The following is a 16,599-nucleotide window of genomic DNA, read 5'->3' on the forward strand; positions in this document are numbered from 1 at the left end:
GTTGGTGGGCGTGGACCACTGACCCTGTAATTCAGGTGACCTTGTAGTGGCACCCCAGCCCTCAGAGCCACGTTGGGGCTCCTGCTGAACCTTCTATGATAAAAAATAATAAAAATGAAGGGGAGACCCAAATGGGGTTCCCCAGCGGGTGCTCGCGGCAAGAAGGGGGGCTGCCTGCCCCCGTGCCCCGCGGTTCCGTTGAGTGTGAGGTGAGCTATTTGCCGGTGCACGCCTGGCAGGGCTGAGAAATGCTGCTTGGTTCAGCGGGAGGCGGGTTGCTCACTTTCGCGCGTCTGGCAGGCCCGTGGGACACGCTCGGGCTGGAGGGGAGCTGCTCGCCTGTGTGCGCGTGTGCCCGTCGGGTCCCGGGAACACGGTTGGACTGTGCTGGGGTGGGGGGTCCGCTGGCCGGCGGACACGGGTCAACTGGGCAGGGCAGAAGTGGCTCAAGCAGGCACAGTCCGCGCCTGATGACGTCAGACAGTCGCCGCTTCTCTTTTCCTGCAGGATTTTTTTTTTTTTCCCCCACCTTTAAACTAACTTCCCTCTGTCCACTGTATGCACAGAAATCCCACGTTGGGGTACGTGTCACCAGTGGCTCTCCCTGCTTGAGTCTTCCCGATACTGGAGGCTCCACACGAGCTGGTTCCCGCCCCGCCCCCTCAAGCCCAAAGGAGCTGGGGCTGCAGTGGTGCAAGTTTAAGAAGCTTGTAATTCCTCGCACAGTGATTTCTCAAAGAAGCGGGTCTAAGGCTCTGGCGCACTGAGACTCACGCGGGTCGTGAGACTGTGGGTTCCTACCTGGGAGGTTTAACTCGCGAGTTGCCCTCCCCTGATCCCGGAGCCCCCACTCACCCGCACTGCCTGACCGCCCTGGCAAACTGGAAGTCTAGGGTTGCATTCTTTAACCATACTTATTCATCCTGTATGCTTAGCAAATAATCTGAGAAGCAGGGTTATATGAAGAAAAACGTGGCATCAGGATTGGAGGAAGACTTATTAACAACCTGCGATAAGCAGATGACACAGCCTTGCTTGCTGAAAGTGAAGAGGACTTAAATATTTACTGATGAAGATCAAAGAGCACAGCCTTCAGTATGGATTGCATCACAATGTAAAGAAAACAAAAATCCTCATCGCTGGATCAATAAACAACATTCTTATCAAGAGAGAAAAGATTGAAGTTGTCAGTACTTCATTCTTCTTGGATCAACTATCAACATTCATGGAAGCAGCAGTCAAGAAATCAAATGACATATTGCATTAGGCAGATCTCTGCTACACAAGACCTTTTAAACTATTGAACAGCAAAGACATTAATTGAAGACTAAGGTGCTCCTAACCCAAGCCATGATATTTTCAGTAAGCTCATGTGCATGGGAAAGCTGTACAGTGAATAAGGAAAACCTTAGAAGAATTGATGTTTTTGAGTTACGTAAGCTGTTGGAGGAGAATATTGAAAGTGCTATGGGCTGCCAAAAGAACCAACAGATCTGTGTTGGAAGAATTGTAGCCAGAGTGCTCCTAGGAGACCAGAATGGCTAAACTTTGTCTCTCATACGTCAGACATAATTGTCTATAGGGACTGGTCGCTGGAGAAGAATATCATGTTTGGTAAGGTGGAGGGTCAGAGAAAAAGAGGTAGATCCCCAGAGAGATGGATTGGCACAGTGGCTGCATCAGTTGCTCATGCGTGGCAGTGATAGTGAGGTTGACCCAGGATCCCAGGATCGGGCAGTGTTTGCTTTTGCTGTGCATAAGGTTCCTATGAGTCAGTACCGACTCAATGGCACCTAACAACAACGACCCTTTAAACTTCTAGAGAACTCTGTGTACTTTTCCTTCTCTACTTTATGTTCCAGGCTTACTGAACTACTTTTAATTCCCCAAACATATAATGCCTTTTCAATTCTAGGAATTTATATTTGAGGGTGAGTCAAAATTTATCCGTACTCCAGTTATAATAAAGTGCCTACTTATGGCTGATAATGACATTGAGAGTGCACATGAAATAAGCATGTCTAATAGATGAGTGTCAGTGGTATGGCAAATCATATGCAAATCAGTCGTGAATCTGCTTCTGAAATAATTCAGGACAGACTTGGATTTCAAAATGTTTATGCCAGACGGATACCAAAACAACTCACGGAAGAAGCGTTTGGACACATGCAAACAAAATTTGAACCTACACTCAAAGGAAGGTAAAAATTTCATTTAAAAAATCATAAATGGTGACAAGACATGGATTCATCACTACGAGCCTGAGCGTGAACAGCAGAATATAGGCTGGAAACATCTTTAGTTGCCGCCCAAGAAAAGTTCAAAAGTCAGCCATCAGCTGGAAAATTGATGCTTACAGTTTTCTGGGATCCTCAGGGAAAACACTGTCAGGAAAAAAGTTCAACAGTCGGCAGTGCTTGTTACAGTGAGATGCTCACTGAAACCTAAACTTCGGATTAAACTCAGAGGACTACTATCCAAGGCATTGCAATTTTGCATGACAGTGCTATGTCCACACACCTCTGCCCATACTGTTGACACTGCAAAAGCTTTGTTGTGTGCTGTTAAAGCATCCTCCCTGTAGTCCTGATCTTGCAAACAGCCCTTCGAGGACGAAGATTCACCTCTGATAAAGAAGTGAAGACATGGTGCATTGGTGGCTCACAGCTCAGCATAGAACAGTTTTTAACAAGAGAGTACAATAGGTTGTTGATAGTTGGACAAAGTATTGAAGAACAAGCACAGTATGTTGAAAAAAAACGATATATTTGTCTTTTCTAAACGAGTAAAAGAAATTCTCCAGCCAGAATGCTGATAATTTTTGTCTCACCCTAGTATAACGCATCCTTTGTAGTAGCACCTTTATACTTTATTCTTGCATGTTCTTTCCATTGCCTACGCACACTCCCGCGGAACAGCTGGTAGTTTCGAACTGTTGACCCTGAGGTTCACAGCCCGATTACTTGTCCATTTATTGGTCTTTTTATTCGTACTAGATACAAAACAGGATACGGGCAAAGGTCATTTCCTTGTTTTCTCAGGGCCTAGAAGGTACCTGGCCAGTATGAAATACATAGTAGATATTTTTTAAATTAATATAAGCACATGTCAGTGTCAGTTTAGGGAAAGACATGCTAAAGTAAGTCATCTAGGATGGTGGAATTGAGCACTTGAATATGTTGTGTTAAGCAGATTTTTTTTTGCCTTGTTAAAACATTTGTGGTTAAATTTCAGATACCCTCTTTAAATGAAATGGGGAGTCCAAGTCGGATAGAGCAGTGACCTGGAGGTACCCTCAGTGTTCCTGTATAAAATCAAATAAGAATTAAGTTTGAAACTCACCATTGAATGTGCCCTTACATTATAGTTACCTGATGGTCCAACCAGTATTTTAGCTAAATTTGGTCCTTTGTATATGTTTACAGAATATTGAGTTTTCAGGTTAGAATCATCCTTTGTCCAGTTTCTGGCCTGCATATTTGCGGATCAACTTGTTTTTGCCCTTTAACATGCTTCACTTTTTTTTTAATCAATTTTAATTTTAAGAGTTTAGAAACTGAATTAGAGTGTTTAATCTATTAAAAGAATAAAACCAAAATACAATGAAGTGATAAATTAAGGTCCAGATTTTTAAAGTTTGAGTTATCATTTTAAATATTGTTCTGATATTTGTATTGTTTAAGTCTGTTTTGAGAGGTGATACAATCTAGTCATAAAGGTGTGATAGTACAAATTCAGCTCCACGAATTACTAGATCTGTGTCTTTGGCAAGTTCCTTAATCTCTGTTTCTCCGATTCCTCATCTATAAAATGGGAATAATAATATGGGCCTCATAGAGAATTTTCTATACAGAAATTAAAGAATAGAAAATATAGGAATTGTTTAGTAAGTTTAAAAATACTGTACTAAAATAAACATTTTTCCCTTTTGATAGCTCTTTGACAGATTGAGAGATGAAAATCCAGATTTTAGAGAGAAAATTATAGCAATCAACAGTGAACTCACCCAACCTAAACTTGCTCTTAGTGAAGAAGATAAAGAGATAATCCTAGATTCTACCAATATTATATTCCATTGTGCAGCTACAGTACGGTTTAATGAAAATTTACGGTAAGTACAAATATTTAAACAATACTGAGTTTCCACGTAGTTACTTTAAAATAGTTTATTTTGATTCTACTTTTCAGTCAAGTTTTCTTGAGCATGATTTGAAACCGTTTGGTTGTAATAGGTTATGTATGGTTTTTAACTGCTCCTCAGAAACTCTGTACAGGTCGCTATGAGTTGGAACTGACTCCACAGCACATATATATAGTATATTAAAGAAGCCTTGATACTGTAGTGGCTTGTATATTGGGCTCTACAGCAAGGTCAGCAGTTTGAATTGAGCAGGGATTCCATGGGAGAAAGATGAGACTTTGTGCTCTCGGCAAGATTCAGTTTTAGAAACCCTATACAGACAGTATCACTATGAGTCAGAACCGACTTGACAACACAAAGCCAGCCAGCCATAGTGTATTGTTGTTGTTGTTGTTATGTGCCGTGGAGTTGGTTCCAACTCATAGCGACCCTGTACAGGATTTCCGAGAGCAGAAAGCCTCATCTTTCTCCCGTGGAACTGCTGGTAGTTTCGAACTGCTGACCTTGTGGCTCGGCGCAGCCCAATTTCGTAGGACTTTGTTCCTTTCTTTAATTAACTTTAAAACCATTGTGTGTTTATGGAAGGAAGTTGTCATGAATTTAAGCATGTGATAGAGACAAAGGAGGTAACAAATAGAATGTGTGGAATAGGAAAAAGAGTTTACTTTGGGTAGGAGTATGTCTTAACAAAGAATGATGTTGATTTTCTTCATTCATGCTTTCAGAAGCATGGGAGTCAAAAAGTATTGCTACTGGGTTCTCTTTGTCTTACTCTCATTAGGGTACTTTCAAAAAAAAGAGAAGCTCGTTATCAAAACAGTGGCTTCACTTCAAAAGGGGATCTGTTGGACCAGTTAAATTCAAGACAGCATAATAAGTTATGGCGATTGTTTTTTGAACTCCTCAAGGGATAATCTTGATAGATTTTCTTGAAAGACCCAAGACTATCATGGGGGTGGGGGTGGTTGTTAGGAAGTTTTAAGAAAACTGAAAACTGTATTGGTGAGAAAAGGTCAGGAAAGCTGCACCAAGTCATTTTTTTCTATCATAATAATATACCCACTCATTCTTCAAATGCAACAATGCCTGTCCTAAGAGAATTTCATTGGGAAACCTCACCTCATCTACCCTTGTTGTTGTTTTTAAAGGGGCCATTGAGTCGGTACCGACTCATAGCAACCTTATGCGCAACAGAAGGAAACACTGCCCGAATTGGGCTGCTAGCCACAAGGTCAGCAGTTCGAAACTAACAGCTGTTCGGCGGGAGAAAGATGCGGCGTTCTGTTCCCGTAAAGATTTACAGCCTTGGAAGCCCTGTACAGGGTCGCTATGAATCAGAACTGATTCCGCGGCACACAACAATGACAGAGGGATGGGGGGGTGGTACGCAAAATGCAGGAGTGTTTCCTCTCAAATTATCCCTTATTTTTAGTGACCCAGAAACTCTGTCCCCACCCTCAGGAACCTGTAACAGAATATCCTTTGTATGATTCTCCCAAAAGATTACCCTTTGTATCCCCATTCTTTTACAAATGCAAAAGAAAATATCATGTTCTCTTATAGTCCAGTGAACAGTATCTTCTCTGTGAAATGTGTTGCTGGATTTTCATTTGAATAGATTTCTCCCCTTCAATTAAAACAAGTAAGAAAAATATGAAATCATAATACACCAACCTAATTATTTCATTGAAAATTTTTCCCTGTAGTATGTTTTCAGATATGATTAATTGAAACACCTAGGGACGAGGTTTTCTCTAATAAGTTATTCCTTGTCCCTGGTGACCCAGAACTCGATGTCCTATCCTCAGAAACCTGTAACAGAATATTCTTGATATACCTCTTACCAAACAGTACCTTACTAACTGCCATTGTTTTTCAAACTTGATAGACTTCAAAGCACTTCTTTATGATCAAGTGAGCAGGATGCTGTGAAGTATCCTGGCCTTTTTAAAAGACTAAAACCAGTTGCTGTGGAGCCAATTCTGATGCATGGTAATCCCATGTATTCAGAGTAGAACTGCACTCCACAGTGTTTTCTAAGCTGTGCCCTTTGAAAAGAGATCATCAGACCTTTTCTGAAGGACGTCTAGATGGGTTCAAACTTCAGACATTTGGCTTAGTTTTTTGCGGTCTAGTCTGTTCCAACCCATAGTGACCCAGTTTCCGAGGAATGGCTGGTGAACTTGAACCGTGACCTTGTGGTTCAAACTGACTTTGCAGTCCAGTGCATTAACCTGCAGCATCACACCAGGACTCACTTTCGGTTAGTAGTAGTGCAAAAACATTTGTGCTACATAGGAACTCCTTCTTTAAAAGGGTAGTTGGATTTTTTCTTCTTAAGTATTAAAAATAATAAGACATTTGAAAAATATTAACTGTTTTCATTAAGGAATTCTGGTGTATGTCGCACTATAGGGTAAACACTGAATGGCTAACTCCAAGGTTGGCAGTTCAAACCTACCAGCCACTCCTGGGAAACCCTATACAGGGTCACTGTGAATCTGAAACAACGTGACAGCACTTAATTAACAGTTTTCATTAACAATTATTTTCAAGTTTCTCTTTGAGTGTATATTATTGTACACAATTGTGAACATAGAATAATTTTCGTATTTTCAATTTTTTCTAATGGTTAATGTTTTTCAGTGATTTGATGCTATTCCATCATGTTATTATACCACACTCATGTAATACTTAAAATAGAAAATCTAGGAAATTTTTATTTCATTGTTTGAAAAATTAGGGTTAAAACAAATTTTTTCTCTTAATTTCTACTTTAGTGAGATTAATAACTATTCTTTTTATAATTCCTGCTCCTTTACCCTAATGTCTTTCAGACCAGTGTGCCAGTTTGTAAGTGTCACTGTTGTTGCTAAGCGCTGTCCAGTCGTTTCTAACCCTTAGTGACTCTGTATAGGATTTCTGAGAAGCAGCTGGTGAGATTGAACTGCCGACCTCGCGGTGCAAATGACTTTGCAGTTCAGCGCATTAACCCACAGTGCCACACCAGGACTCCGTATAAATTTCACTAGCAGTATATCAATTTAATAACTTTTTCACAGTATTACTGATAATGAGTATTTCAGCCTTTTAAAAAAATTTATAAAAAGTTATAAAGAAAAGTTTAATAAGAGCAAAAACAACCAGTCACCTTATTACTGTAACTATTATTTGTTTAGTACCTGCTTTGGGACTCAGAAATCATGCTCACTGCTTGCAAACTATGTATTTTATTTAATCTTATACAAATTTTCATAGACTGAATATTGTTCCTATTTATAGGTGAGAAAACAAGCCTAGGTGCTTAAGTAACTTGCCAATGTTTGTTCTTAAGCCTACTAAAATTTGTGTCATGTATATATTATTTTGTAATGGTGGTGGTAGTTCATATATATTTTACATGTCTTTGTTGTTGCATGCCATTTAATCAGTTCTGACTTATAGCAACCCTATATAGGGTTTCTACGAGTGGCTGGAGAGTTGGAACTGCAGACCTTACAGTAGCAGTCCAGCACTGATTCTGCAGCGCCATACCAGGGCTTACATTATCACATATATAGTTTGGGATCTTGCTTATGCTTCTTATAATAAATGTTCTAATTTTTTAACAAATAATTATCATAATGAACACATGCACAACAAAACATAGCATGTACTGGTTTTATTATAATACTTTTAACTTTGTAAGATAATCTTAAAAGGAAGGGGTGTTTGATGGATTGATTTGCTACAAACATTCTTACTTGATTATATGTTAATATAATTTACTGTGTCTGGATTTATTTGTTTATTAGTTCACATCTGTTTGTAGATTTTACCTTAGCATTTAATTTATTCTCCTTGTGGCACAGATCTTGAAAAGTCGTGCAAATTAAGATGCACAATAGTAATGACAACACTAGCGTGACTTGAAGATGTATGCATAAAAGTTAAAGAAAGTTAAATTACTCATATAATTTCTGGGTAATTTTCCTTTTTTTAAATGTATACTTTTATTTTTCAAATGGAACAATGGAATTTGATAATCCAGAAACGTGTTTGTAAACATAGCTGATAGGGTAGATATGTTCGTATTGAAATAAAATATGTAAAACCAGAACAAAGGACTCAGTTGTAAAGAAGCTAAAATCTGTTTGTTTCTATCTCTCTAATGGAAATAGGATTTTTTCTTAGCAGATGAAATAAATGATACAGCCTCCTCACTTTTCATTGTTGTTTTTTCTTTTACAGAGATGCCGTTCAGTTAAATGTGATTGCTACACGACAGCTTATTCTCCTTGCACAACAAATGAAGAATCTGGACGTGTTTACGCATGTATCAACAGCATACGCATACTGCAATAGAAAGCATATTGATGAAGTAGTGTATCCACCACCAGTTGATCCCAAGAAACTGATTGATTCTTTAGAGTATGTTTCTTTGAAATGACATATATTTTCTTTGATTACATAACTTTGGATCTAGGGTTATCTGTTTATCTCTTAGACTCAAGGGCACTTAACAACAACAATAACCTAGTCTATCTTAGTTTTTCTCTTCTTTGCTTTCCTCTTCATTTATGTGTGTGTGTGTGTATATATATATATACACACACACACACACATATGCACCTGTATGATGGTAAGTCAAAAAGTATTATTACTAGGATTCTGGTTCATACTGGCACAGGTTTATTCAAACAAAACTTGTTTAAATATTTCTCTGTGGTCAGTGGATGACCGCTGAACAAGTTCCCTCCGTAATCTACTTGGTCACATTAGAATGCTTTCAGACATAAATAAGGTTTGTTCAAAATAGTGGAAGGGTATCGGCCAAGAGCCAGTGATACTCAGGGAGGAAGTCCAAGATGCACTGAAGGAATTGGCAAAGAACACAAGGCACCAGGAATTGATGCAATCAAAATTGAAATCTTTCAAGAAAGTGAGGGGGCACAGGAGGCACTCACTCATCTCTGCCAAGAAATTTGGAAGACAACTATCTGGCCGACTGATTGAAAGAGATCCATATGTGCCCATTCCAAAGAGAGGTGACCCAACGGAATGCAGAAATCATCGGACAATCTCTTTGAATTTATACTCAAGCAAGTAAAGTTTTGCTAAAGATAATACAGAAATGGCTATAATCATACATTGACAGAGAACTTCTAGAGGTTCAAGCTGGTTTCAGAAGAGGCCGTGGAACGAGAAATACCATTGCTGATGTCCGGTGAATCTTGGCTGAAAGCAGAGAATATCAGAAAGATGTTTACCTATGCTTTAATAGACTACGCAAAGGCTTTCGATTGTGTGGATCATGACAAGCTCTAGACAACATTGAGAAGTATGAGTATTCAAGAACACTTAATTGTACTCATGAAGGATCTGTACCTGGACCAAGAAGCAGTTGTTTGAACAGAGCATGGGAACACTGAATGTTTTAAAATTGGGAAAGGTGTGGGACAAGGTTGTGTTCTTTTCACTTATTCAGCCTGTATGCTGAGCAAATAATCCGAGAATGTGGGTTCTATGAAAAAAACTGTGGCATCAGGATTGGAGGAAGACTCACTAAAAACCTGCGATATGCAGATGATACAAGCTTGCTTGCTGAAAGTGAAGAGGACTTGAAACATTTACTGATGAAGATCAAAGAGCACAGACTTCGGTATGGATTACATCTCAATGTCAAGTAAACAAAAATCCTCACCCACTGGACCAATAAACAACATTCTTATCAATGGAGAATAGATTGAAGTTATCAAGGACTTCATTCTTCTTGGATCAACTATCAACACTCACGGAAGCAGCAGTCAAGAGATCAGATGACGTGTATCGCATTAGGCAATTCTGCTGCACAGGAACTTTTAAAGTATTGAAGAGCAAAGTTGTCAGCTTGAGGTCTAAGGTGCGCCTGACCCAAACCATGGTCTTTTCAATGACCTCATATGGATGCGAAAGCTGGGCAGTGAATGAGTAAGACTCTAGAAGAATTGATGCTAGAAGAATTGATGCCTTTGACTTATGGTGTTGGAGGTAAAGACTAAAAGTGCCATGGACTGCCAAAAGAACCAATAGATCTGTTTTGGAAGAAGTGCAGCCAGAGTGTCCCTTAAAGGCCAAGATGGCCAAACTTCGTCTCCCATACTTTGGACATATTGGCAGGAGGAACAATCGCTAGAGAATGATATCATGCTTGGTAAGATGGAGGGTCAGAGAAAAAGAGGAAGACCCCCAACGAGATGGATTGGCCAGGTGGCAGCATCGATGGACTCAAGTGTGGCAACAGTAGTAGGTTGGCATAGGATCGGACATTGTTTCGTTCTGCTGTGCATCGGGTGGCCATGAGTCGGTTCTGACTCGATGGCATCTAACAACAACACTAACAAGGGTATCGGCTGGGTCAATCAAATATGAAGCAAAGATGTCAGCTCAGATGGTTTTGGAGAATTTGTTTTGGGATTCTAAAGGGGTAATCTTGACAGATTTTCTCGAAGGGCACAGAATGATCACAGAGGCTTATTAGGAAGTTTGAAGAAAACTGAAAATGCATTAGTGAATAAAAGGCCAGGAAAGTTGGATCAAGGAATTATCCTTCATCATGACATTGTATCTGCTCAGTCTTTGTGGGTAGCAAGGACTGTCCTATAAAAATTTCATTGGAATATTGAAAAGGAATATGATTTGAGTCTTTTGAGGATGTCAAAACTTGCATTTTGATGCGGTATAACTTGAACATTGCAAAATTCTCCAGGGAAGGGTAAGAAAGATGAAATCACCAGAGCTGCTGAAGGGTAAGAGAGATGGGGAATATGCTGAAAAACAATAGCTTCACATTTTGAAGGTTTCTATGATTTTATAGCAGTACTTTTTGACTTACCCTCACATGTTGAAGAATGATAATTTATCTTGAAAATCTCTAGTTTTCATTTTCTTATCAGTTTGGGTATTTTTAGAATCACAGTCTACTTATGTGCTTTGCCTTCTGGACGATAAAAAAAGGCAAGTACCTAGCACATTAGAATCAGGGAATGTAGACTGGGGAATACCATAGATACTACCTAGTATGTCACACCTCTTAAATGCATAGGCTAGGTCTTTTCCTTAGACACAGTGAGAGAACTTCAGATTTAACATAGTAAATTACTAATTGAATTTTTATTATTTATCTTCCTATTTTCCAGTCTTGTTAGTGAGGGCATACAATTTTCAGTGTTTTATTACTTCAAATAGGTTACTGAACCTTTTATATTCATTGTAAATGCTTGTTAATTTTAAAGATATATAATTAGCATGTTACTCTGTTACTTGGTTATAAATAGATCTATAATTCCTAATCTGAAACGCTTAGGGGAGAGTCACCTATTTGGGAATTTATTTGGACCATAGAAAGGAAATATATGTACGGTATAATATGTAAAAATCTCACCTAGAGCTGAGGTAGCATCCCTGACCAAACATACTTGAAATGTTTGACTATTTACACTAACACATATTTTAAAACAAAACAAAAACACCACAAGTTAGTTCAGGACAGGTTTTGCTACCTATCATATAATTTATGAAAGAACTCTCAATTTTCATATTTTTGGATATGGAAATTGCAGTTAAGGAATTGTAGACTTATAATTTGTGCTTAATAAAAATAGAGTTTAGTATATTTTTAATAAAAAATGTCATGAAGTTATTTGAGGCAGCACATGTAGTTCAAGATGTAGTGCTATGTGCGTGTGCAGATTGGTTTTTCGTTTTATAGTTAAACTTGTGGAAATATTTTTATATGCAATTTCTTTCTTTACTAGGTGGATGGATGATGGCTTAATAAATGATATCACCCCAAAATTGATAGGAGACAGACCTAATACTTACATATACACAAAAGCATTGGCAGAATATGTTGTACAACAAGAAGGAGCAAAATTAAATGTGGCAATTGTAAGGCCATCAATTGTTGGTGCCAGTTGGAAAGAACCGTTTCCAGTAAGTTGATCGGAAGTCATTTGTGAAGAATTGGATTTTTTTTTTTAAGTTTTTATTGCGAATTGAGTGCTAGTTTACATGGAAGAACATTGGTTTTACAATCATTGTTTCATTGCAATGATGACAGTGTCCTCCATACATCAGCATTCAACAGTATTTGCTTCTATTCCTCCTGTGTATTGTTTTTTTTGTGTGTGTGTGTGTGATGTACACAAAAACACTTAGGAATATATAATCATTTAAACAACCAAAGGACACATTCTGCAAGCCTGCCTCCTGACTGCCAGCACACAGCTTTTCTCTTCTCATGAGTAGAGTCCTCAGCTGCTCCCCCCTGTCCTTGTCCGTATCTCTACCTCCATCTCTGGTGTTGCGGCTTCTCTGGATAGGGTCCCACATTCCGCTCGTGCTCTTCTCCCTTGATGGGATCTCAGGTCCTCTGTTCCTGGACTGTAAGATTAACTACTCCCCACTTTTTGTTACAGAACCTCTACCTTTACAGTTGTGACTATCATTATTTAATAAGAAGAATCTCATCCCTATCTCCTTTCACCAGACTCATCTAGACAAGATGAAAACTGCTCAGTGGGGATTCTACCTTCCCTTGCACACCCTAAAACTAAACTCCCTCGTGAAAACTTGTAAGCTAGTCACTTTGCACCTTTATTGCATTTTAGGTAGCCAATGTATAAGTTGCCCATCATTATCCATGATGTGAAAATTCCTTTCTTCTCAGTTGGTATTTTGAGCTACTACATCCATAAGTATAGATAAGTTCATCAAATTTTAGCAGTTTACACTTGTTTCCTTTATCCAAAATTTAAAAATCTCATCATGCAGCCATTGAAGCTAGGTCAAATGGGTACTATCTGCAAGTTTAGGCATTTTTGTGTGTCTCTCCTCAATTCATTCAGCAGGATGCTTCACTCTCAGCTGTAGCCCTCCATGACTATATCCTTGTCCATAGGCTCAGGAGTCCCTAGGTCTCAGCATCCTTCAGACCAACCATTCCTTCCTCTTCTCTCTTATCTCCATGTTAACAGGAGTCTATGGAACGTGGTAGAACTCAGCCCATATCATCATTGCTGCTTTGTCCTCACTTCCACTCACCAGTAGACCACCGTGGTTGCCAGCAAGCTTACATGCCTGCTTGTGTATTCCCTTTGAGTTTCAGTCTTGGAGGGGAGTTTGTCCTGAATGGACTTGATTGCTTGCCTTGATGGGTCCAACAACTTGTTTGTAGCCAATCATACTGCCATTTTTGTTTTGGATTTTTCCTTCTGGTCTTTCTTTCAAGAAATACCTTCTGTTTCTCTAGCTGCTCCAGGCTGGTCTGCTTGTCCTTTCAAGTGGGAATGTCCCACCCCAGAAGGTTCAGGATGGGAATCAGGATTCCACCTAAGGTCTTATGCACTACAAAGAAAGGCTGTGCAAGAGCCTCTGTCACTGGGCAAGTTCTAGCATCCCTTTAAGGTATTATAATCAGTTATAGGCTGAAGACGGGCTTACAAGCTATCTGTAATCATGTTTCTGGATATTCCTTTCTATCTCACTCAGGTGTCTATTTTACAATGGTAGGCAAAGGGAAACCAATGTTCATAAGACAATCAAGTATCTTAACATTATTTCCCCTCTTTTATACATTCAGACTATGACTCAATCCCTGTATCATAGAGCCCTGTTGTTCCAAGGTTGAGCATACATCACTGTTTACCTCTGTCCCATTTAGCCCATGCAAACCTTCCTTTGTGTTCTCCTATCTACCTTGTTCTTCCATCCCCATCCTGTTTCTCATGTATTGCCCACCCCAACACCCAAACTATTAGTTTCTATCCCCTACCCTGTGCTCTCTACCGTCCCCTCCCTCCTACCCCTGGTAACTAGCAAAGAGTTTTTTTTTTTTCCTTTTAGTATGAGTATCTTTTCTTAAGTTTTTACAATAATGGTCTTATGCAATATTTGTCCTTTCGTGACTAATTTCACTCAGGATAATATCCTCAAAGTTCATCCATGTTATGCAGTGGCTTGCTGCTTCCTTGTTATTCTTCAAGGTATCATAGTATTCCACTGTGTGTATGTACCAAAGTTTGTTTATCCATTCTTCCATTGATGGGCATTTAAGCTGTCTCCAACTTTTTGCTGTTGTGAATAGTGCTGCAGTAAACATTGATATGCATATATCTACTTGAAACAATTGGATTTTTAAGTTACAACTGTTTAAAAGGTGTTGGTAATTGTTTAAGAGAATTAGTTACTGAGCATGACACATTGGCAAAATTGTTTTCCACTCATAGAAGAGATATTGGTACTTTTGTTTCTATTGTGATGGGAGATACATAGTAAGTTAGATCAACATTTTTTGAAAAATCCTAATTGAAAATTAAATAGAAAGCTACAAAATTATATTGAATCAAATGAGACCATGCCTTACTTGTTTAATGATTACCAAGGACCTGGACTGATACATCAACATTTTTTGGCCTTTTAGATTGTTTGCTGATAAGTTTCCCTTGCACATGTGAAGGGAAGAGAGATGAGAGTATTCAGGCTTTTAGTTTATTTCTTTTGCTGAAGCACCAATAGAAGTTGCCCCTTTAAGAGGTAGACAGTCCCTGTATAGGTCAACCAGCTAAGAAAGATAGGAGATTGCTGTGATACCTTGCTGTAATATACAGGACATATATTTGTGAATTCCTGGAAAAAGAAAAACAAGAGATACAAACCAACAGGTGAATCAAGCTAGGAAGAAAGAGTGTATTTGGTAGTAGTAGAGCATCTCTTTTGTTGCTTTTACACTTTTTATATTTTCCTTTACGGAGTCCTGGTGTGGTGCTGTGGGTTAATGCGCTGGACTGCAACATCAGTTTGAACTGCAAGTTCAGTGGTTCAAGCTCACCAGCCACTCTTTGGAAATCCTGTGCAGGGTCACTATGGGTCAGAACCGACTTGACGACACTTAACAGCAACAACAACACACCCTATGCAGTAATTTTGAGGAGGAAATACCATTTCCATCTCAGAATGCTGCATCAGTAAATAGCAGAAAATCAAACTTGAACTATCTTAAATTAGTAAAAGTATTTGATAGAAACTTAGATTTGCAGAGGGTTAATGGAAGAGTAGGTAGCCACTTGAAACTGTGTCTGCTTATTTGAGATCCTCCAGAAGAAGACTGACCCTATTTAGGACTGGGAGAAATTTTTTTACTTGAATCTAGTTTTTAGTTTTTTAAAAAAGAACTATGAAGTATGTAGTTAGGGCTAGAGATTTCAAATAACAGATTTCTAGCTTCATAATATTTCTAATCCTCCTCCCCCTTTTTTTTTTTAAATTTGTGGTATTAGGGATGGATCGATAACTTCAATGGTCCAAGTGGTCTCTTTATTGCGGTAAGTAAACCTTCTTATTTATTTAATGTTCTTTGTATTTTTCTGTTTACTGTATAGCTTTATAATTGTATATTTATGTGTGTATCTATATATATATTTACATATATATATATATATATATATATATACACACACACACTCACTGACATATATCTTAAAAGTGTTGTTTTTAATTTCAACAAAGGCAGGGAAAGGACTACTTCGAACAATGCGTGCCTCCAACAATGCCCTTGCTGATCTTGTTCCTGTAGATGTAGTTGTCAACACCAGTCTTGCAGCAGCCTGGTATTCCGGAGTTAATAGGTATATGAGGTGACAATGTCGCTTATTAAATCTGTAGTAACTAAGAAGGGAAAACAGAGACACTGACTAATGTTAATTAATCCCTCAGCCCTAATGGTACCATACCAATATATAAACAGGCAGTTTCGCTTTCAGTGGAGTCCTGGTGTAGCGCTGTAGGATAAGCACTGGACTGCTAACCACAAGGTCAACAGTTCAAACCACTAGCTGCTCCGCAGAAATCCTATACAGGGTCTCTATGAGTCAGAACTGACTCTACAGCACTTAAGAACACATCACGTTACATTGCAAGAATTGGTATATCATAAGTGATAACAAATGGTCTCGGTATTAAGAATTAACATTGACTCTCATGTATTACCTATTAGCTGCACAAATTCATTAGAGATTGAAAATGGAGGAAAACGTGCCCTTCTCAAAGATTCTCTTGTAACTCAAAACATAAAACTTGGCATATGTAAAGAAATAAAATCCACTGAGACTGGTTTACGTATTATTCCAGCATGGTGTAGTAGAACAGTTTTAGCTAATCATGAATGCCCTTCTTTTAAAAGGAAGTAATAGTATTTCTGATAATACTTAAACTTCCCAACAACTTTTATTTTTTCCTTTAAAAAAGCTGTCCTTTTTAAAGTTAAATTATTTGATTCCAAAAAATGAGAAATAATAATTATATGATTATACCAGGGGATTTCAAAAAATGGAAAAATTATTTATCTTTTAATTTCATTTTTCTACAAACTTTTTGAAACCCCTCTCACTATTTCTGGCTAAAAGGAACTCAGTATATATATATAGTTTTTTCTTAAATAT

General features: G+C 38.5%; 1 protein-coding gene across 1 annotated transcript in view; it reads left to right on the top strand.

Annotated features, from left to right (window-relative positions):
* Positions 1-16,599, top strand: part of LOC102820530 (fatty acyl-CoA reductase 1-like) — a 126,234-nt gene that overhangs the window by 70,736 nt on the left and 38,899 nt on the right. The window contains exons 4-8 of the mRNA XM_006865775.1: positions 3,936-4,111; positions 8,372-8,551; positions 11,917-12,094; positions 15,439-15,483; positions 15,668-15,786. Of these exons, the coding sequence (XP_006865837.1) occupies positions 3,936-4,111; positions 8,372-8,551; positions 11,917-12,094; positions 15,439-15,483; positions 15,668-15,786 (698 nt within the window). The remainder of the gene's footprint in view (positions 1-3,935; positions 4,112-8,371; positions 8,552-11,916; positions 12,095-15,438; positions 15,484-15,667; positions 15,787-16,599) is intronic.

The sequence above is a fragment of the Chrysochloris asiatica genome, unplaced genomic scaffold, assembly GCF_000296735.1.
Source record: "Chrysochloris asiatica unplaced genomic scaffold, ChrAsi1.0 scaffold00083, whole genome shotgun sequence".
NCBI classification, from domain to species: Eukaryota; Metazoa; Chordata; class Mammalia; order Afrosoricida; family Chrysochloridae; genus Chrysochloris; species Chrysochloris asiatica.